This window comes from Alosa alosa, chromosome 1 (assembly GCF_017589495.1).
Source record: "Alosa alosa isolate M-15738 ecotype Scorff River chromosome 1, AALO_Geno_1.1, whole genome shotgun sequence".
Lineage (NCBI taxonomy): Eukaryota > Metazoa > Chordata > Actinopteri > Clupeiformes > Clupeidae > Alosa > Alosa alosa.
Window position 1 is genome coordinate 21,039,306 of NC_063189.1, and position 6,197 is coordinate 21,045,502.

General features: G+C 41.2%; 1 protein-coding gene across 3 annotated transcripts in view; it reads right to left on the reverse strand.

Moving 5' to 3' along the window:
* Positions 1 to 2,393: 2,393 nt before the first annotated feature.
* LOC125301656 (dynactin subunit 6-like) overlaps positions 2,394 to 6,197 on the reverse strand; it is a 3,986-nt gene continuing 182 nt past the window's right edge. Inside the window, exons 2-8 of one of the 3 annotated variants that reach the window (XM_048254311.1) lie at positions 5,963 to 6,027; positions 5,687 to 5,792; positions 5,486 to 5,574; positions 5,359 to 5,406; positions 5,093 to 5,235; positions 3,310 to 3,391; positions 2,394 to 2,565 (exon numbers count right to left, since the gene is read on the reverse strand). In XM_048254311.1, coding sequence (XP_048110268.1) covers positions 2,486 to 2,565; positions 3,310 to 3,391; positions 5,093 to 5,235; positions 5,359 to 5,406; positions 5,486 to 5,574; positions 5,687 to 5,792; positions 5,963 to 6,027 — 613 coding nt within the window. In that variant the 3' untranslated portion in view covers positions 2,394 to 2,485. Of the gene's footprint in view, positions 2,566 to 3,309; positions 3,392 to 4,335; positions 4,941 to 5,092; positions 5,236 to 5,358; positions 5,407 to 5,485; positions 5,575 to 5,686; positions 5,793 to 5,962; positions 6,028 to 6,197 lie in introns of those variants that run through there. The other 2 variants (XM_048254320.1, XM_048254327.1) reach the window with 2 other exon arrangements.

Below are 6,197 nucleotides of genomic sequence, written 5' to 3' on the forward strand. Positions count from 1 at the left end.
AACTGCACTGGAAGAGGAGGGTGTGTTAATCATTTGAACAGCAGTGAATTATCTCAAAATTGCCACTTGATCTAGAGTCATAATGATGCCAAAACAGCATTCCGACCTCACCGAGCCCCTTGCCAATAGGCTAAGGAACTATTATAATGGCCAAAGTCTGCCATGTTAACAATCACAGCTATGTATAGTGTTTGGGTTTGTGAGCAGACAGAGGGCTCAGAAAGATCAACAATGAAATGCAGTCTTGTGTTCAGCTGTTTAGCACTGGGACAAACTGGCACTCTGGAGATGAACATAATTGGCAACGCTGTCAGTATTATATCCTCATCTTCAACATGGCATACAGATTAAAAAAGCAAGTTGTCACTTCAACTGTTCAAATCTAGGCACAGCAACATTATGTGACTGAATTAAAAGGAAGTCAGCAATGTATTGAATGATCAGGTTATTAACCCCCTCCATTCTCAGGTGGCTAGGGCATACTCCAGGTCGACAGGATTCATTAGGCTGGATGAATAGTCATTTTCATACATTGGGCCATTGCAGGGTCCCGATTTTAACCCCATCAAAATGCGCAAGAGAACACTAAAAAGTGGTTAAACTCTCCCATCGTTAATATAACAATACAATCTTAGCAAAAAATATAAAGGAAATAGATGCTGTGAAACTACAAATAGTCAAAACAATGTCATGGCAAATGTGTGCGGTAAATTAATCAAAACCAAAGCGGTCCAAAGAAATATTGTGTGTGAATAAGTACAAGTTTTGGCCAAGCAGTGTATGAGCAAGACAGACCAATTCTCTTGAGTGTAGAGTTGACTGCCCCCCTCATTCTCTCCCCATTTGTCTCTAGAGAGAAGTGTGAAGAGAGGAGATGTCACAGCTGCTCCTGACAGAACTGCATGCTAACGAGGAGTGTACAGTTTGTCTGCACACATGTGTGTGAACACCCTAACCTATGCCCAGGGAGGATTTTACTTTATCAGTGGGCTTGTTTGTACACATCTAGCCAATAGCTAGTGAGCAAAGTGAGGAATGCTTTTGTGTTTTATTTGTGAACACCTGCTAACACAGATATCCCCACCCCCCTAAGGTTCTGCACAGCTGAGAGACTGAGAGGGAGCTGGCATTGATGAGGGCCAGAGCTAGTCCAGGATCAGTGCTGTGTTGGGGAAATTGTTATGAAGGAAGGAATCATACAAGGAATCATACAATCATACAATCATCTTTATGTTGGACAGAGGCGGACAGAGTACACAGCTTCATTACTTGAGTAAAAATACAGATACCCTTTGCTAAATTTTACTCAAGTATAGTAAAACAGTCAGATGTCTACTTAAGTAAAAGTACTGAAGTACTTGTTTTTAAAAGTACTTGAGTATCAAGAGTACAAGAGTAGCCTACATTTTCTAAATATTGCATGACTACTGCCACAGTGCTTACATTTATGTACAGAAACGTCCTACATGGAATTGTGAAAAATGTTAATGTTAATACCTTGGAGAATGTAAAAGGAATTGAAAGTAAAATCAAGTCATTTTCATCTTTTTACCATGTTGCCAGGGATGGGCAGTATTTCTAATACATGTATTTAAAATATGTATATCAAATACAAAATACTATTTTGTAATTGAAACACTTGAAGCGAAAACCATCATTAACTTGTTTAGAAAATTGAAATAGTCTGGCGAGGTGGGGCCACGGGTTGGCACATTCCCGGGATGGACCTGCTGCGTGTCTTCATCCATTGTTTCGTCTCTTATCTAAATCTGACCATGGAGTTGTCTTTGGCGGAAAGCTGAAGGTGATTGCTGATAGGCTGTCCCAATCAGTGGCGCCTGCACAATCCAATCACGTTTGAGAGGGAAACAACAAATTGAGGGTTTCCGAAATTTTTCTTTTTTCCTTTTTTTTAGAAGAAGTAACGGATACTCACGGTTATGGATAGAAATGTAGTGGAGTAAAGAGTACAATATTTGCCTCTCAAATGTACTTGAGTAAAGTCATGAGTACTCCCCAAAAATGATACTCGAGTAAAGTACAGATCCCTCAAAATTGTACTCAAGTAAATGTACTCTGTCCGGCTCTGATGTTGGAGTATGTAGGATGATGTCTTATTGGAGTTCTGCCTACACACCTAAGCGTACAGTACACAGACACAGACACAGACACACACACACACACTTATGTACTCCTGTCTCCCACAGATGTGGTGTTATTGTGTCCAGTGTAGTGGGCTAGGGATAACAGTGTGACCGCATGGTCAGTGCCTCCCATTTTCACACACAGATTCACTCGGCAGCGGAGACCCTGCAGAGAGGCACAGGAAGAGTATGTGCTCAACCTTTGAACCACGGATGGAGTCATTTGGACCACTGGGTCCTGGGCTTGACAGGCCATGGAGGACGGGCCATCATGCAGAAAATAGCCCCTCTCTGATGCTGCTGTTTCCCCCGACTGGAGCACCTGCAACGTCTCTCTGCCGTTACGATGACAGCACAGAGCGAGACAGGGCACGGTTAGGCTGGACGTGTTGGCTGTCCTGTATTCCCATGCCCCAGCAGACTGAGATATAATAAACAAGAGAGAGAGAGAGAGAGAGATGAGGTGGGGGAGGAGCAGACCTATAGTGTTCTATTGCAGAATTCCAAAGAGTTGACATATGTTTCCATAATGGTTAATCATTTCAGATAGGAAGTGAAAGTCTTTCACTAAGCTTTCCTCCTCACTGCACTGTGACAAAATGTGAACCGTGAACCATGATGGCCTATCAGTCCTCAGCCTGACTGCCTCCCAGCTGAAAGGCAAACTAAAACAAACCCATGATAGCAGGCAGAGTGTTTTTCCTCTGGGAGTTAGATGAGCTTTAAGGAGGGGTGAATAGCTCTTATTTTTCTGCCCTGTGCTACATTCTGGAGCAGTAAATTCTGCCTTTTAGGATATGTGTTTGTGAAATGACTGAGCGCTATCCTTGGTGTTTTTCTTCAAAGATTTTCACTCTTGGTCCCAAATGTGTGTGGGTGTGTTCATACCCAAACAAACAGAGAAGAAGCAATAAATGGAATCTGCAATGTAGTGTCCACCATGACAGCTACCAAAACCCATGAGTAGATATACCAAGTGAGTGGGCATTCTGTTCATATGGCCACCAAACTACTAGTCTATGCATCACAGAATCCATATGCTGAGCATTAAAGTACAATTCCAGCCCAGGCCAGTGCAGTGAGACCTCAGTCCATATAAGGCAAGGCATTTCAGCACTGAGTTATTGCTGTGATGTAGAATAATATTTATAGTAGTTCAACTCACCATCTCTCTCTCTGAGCGTCAGATCATTTACTTTGTTTTCACATTTCCTGAGAGCCAATACCAACAGCAGGTTCAATACTATCTGAAATACATACATTTATTCTAAGTTTTACAGCAGAAACATATGCTGATAAAACCAGGTCACTGAGTGCATTAACTCTGAAGCACAGGCTACCAACCTGAGCTACTATGTAAAATGAATTACAAAAATATATCTGCAATATATATTCTTAATCACAGTTGCATTTTTTTGCTCTCAATTGTAAGAGGCTCTTATGTTTTCTTGATCCTCTCTGTCACCACCTTTCTCTTGTTCCTTGTCCTGGCCGTCATGCTGAGCTGAGATCAAACAGTCAGTGAAAATGGTGATCCCAGTTAAGTGAGATCCATAGGTCACCCTTCATGCTACCCAAGGATGCAAAGGCCAGCTGTCAGAACAACATCATCAGCACCCTTGGGACCTTTTTTTCTCTGTGACGCTCACAGCATGTGGGCCAAAGCTGGTGACCTCACACTGACTGCTGGGTGAAGAGACAGAAGAGCTGTGCTCTTTGCCTTTGGAGATTGGTGACTGATATATTCAAAAGAACCACCTTATATTATCTCAGGTAAGCCATTATACATGTGGAAACCTTTTACTGACATCACTACCGTTTCTTGGTTTCTTGTACTGAAATACATTGAAGATGGCTTAGCAGATCTTTAACCAACTTATAATGGAAAGACATGACACTCCATGGGTGTATGGCTACATCAATATATATATATATATATATATATATACTGTATATTTGATGATGACATGCATGCTGCTAACCAAATATTTAGACAACACACTGCAGCTGCTCTTCACAAAACAGAAGCAGCTATGACGTGAAGGGGCCCCAAGAGCGCCACACTGTGACCAGGGCAAACATTACAGCAGCTGGGGGCTACATTATGGAGCTTTAGTACAGACACCAGATAAACTGTACATAATCTGGATATTTTGACTGAAATAACAAAGAACACATGGATAAACAGGTGTCACACAGACCTTAATTTAATGACAATAAAACTGTACAAAACAATTCAAATAGGAATGTGGAATGTCTATGAGGCTGGAAACAATAGTTGCCTACTGAAAATTGTTTAATGAACTACCTTTACAATTACTGATGTTACTGCTTTAGTGGTGGATCAGTATACTTCAAGAAAAAAGCCCAGAGCTCAAAACGTAGCTAGAGTGATGAGTGATGTGAGCATAGCCCTATTCCATGAACTCTTGAGCACATCGGGCCCTAATTTTAAAGATGGGGCAAACTCTGTCACCAAGCAAAGTTCTCGTGCATGAACTGTAGCTGGTGTTATCTTGCCTATTACATTTGATTTTGCCTATTAAATTAGTTTAGTTTGCCTGAAGGCTTTGCCGATCATTCAAATTAGGGCCCATAAACATTCTGGAGTGTCACTCTAGCTGAAGGCCCAGTTCATCCATTTCTTTTCCTGAAGGAGATACAATACTTGTGCACTTCATCAATCATGTTTCCTTGGTTAATTCTTGCCAGAAGATTTGACTGTCTTTTTTAGATGGTGATAATTTGGAAGAATCTTCATGAGGAAATCAAGTTGGAGAGTCTGTGGCTGCCAGTCAATGTGAGTGATAAAGAGAAAATACCATTAAATAAAAAAATATATTTGTAATGATGTTCTAATGTTCTTTATTGCACATACGTTATCACAAGTACAGATTTATTTCTTAAAGTAATCCTTGTGGTCAGTGTTTTGAGAGGGGTATAGGTACCTGTGGTTTCTCTGTCTGGATGCGGCGCATGCAGTTGGAGCCGTAGATGACCGTATTCTCTGGGATGACCTCACATGTGTTCACCTGGCAGCATGCTCCAATGATGCAGCCACTTGTCAGAATCACATTCCTACCAACATCAGCTACACACACACACACACACACACACACACACACACTTGAGTGACTTTCAATGCACTCTGTCATCATTGTAACAGGTTTTTTATCATATAAATGTGAAATGGGTTATAAAGTTCTATCCAAACCTTTTGATTCAATTACATTATTATCCCCAATCTTCAAAGCCTGAGAAACTGTTGAGTCAGTGGTAAGAAACATAACTGATCTTAGGACATGTAATGGAAGGGTATGAGATGGTTTGCAAAAGGATACCACATCCAACTTCAAAGACATTGTTGATGCCAATTGACATGGTTTTGGGTTCCACATCCTCGGACTCTGGCATGATATTCTCTGGATAGCTGAAAATGTATGTCATATCAACAACAACATCAACATATTCAGTGCAAGTGCAAGATGAAAAAGTGGCCTAGTCTACTATGGCTAATTTACGCATGATTCAGACTTGTTTACCTGTTAATGATTAGAGCTTGCTCCTCTATCAGGTTCCCTTCACCAATTATTATAGGTCCTGCTTCGGCATTAATGCGAGCTTTCGGATGGACCACTGTGCGGGCACCTGCCATCATCCAGAACCACCATAATAATCACACGTACGGAAGAGCTATATAAATGTGTAGTTACACTGTGACTGACACTTGAAATGCTGCAAGACATAACACATGTCTTCTGTGAAATAAGGAATTCCAACACAGATTCCTCCGAATGCAAACAGACGTAGTAGCTTACCTATGGTGACATCTCCTCTGATCTCACTTTCCACACAGACCACTGCACCAGCCGCAATTTTCCCACTGAAGCGACACACAGACAGACAGACATGGTAACGTATTCATGCAAGCAGACAATCTAAACAAGTTACCTAGGATGCACATGTGATATTCATATTGGAAAGTATTTAGCCTGTAATCAATAACTGCTCAGCTAAAGCTAATTTGCTAACATTAGTATGCTAAAGTTTATT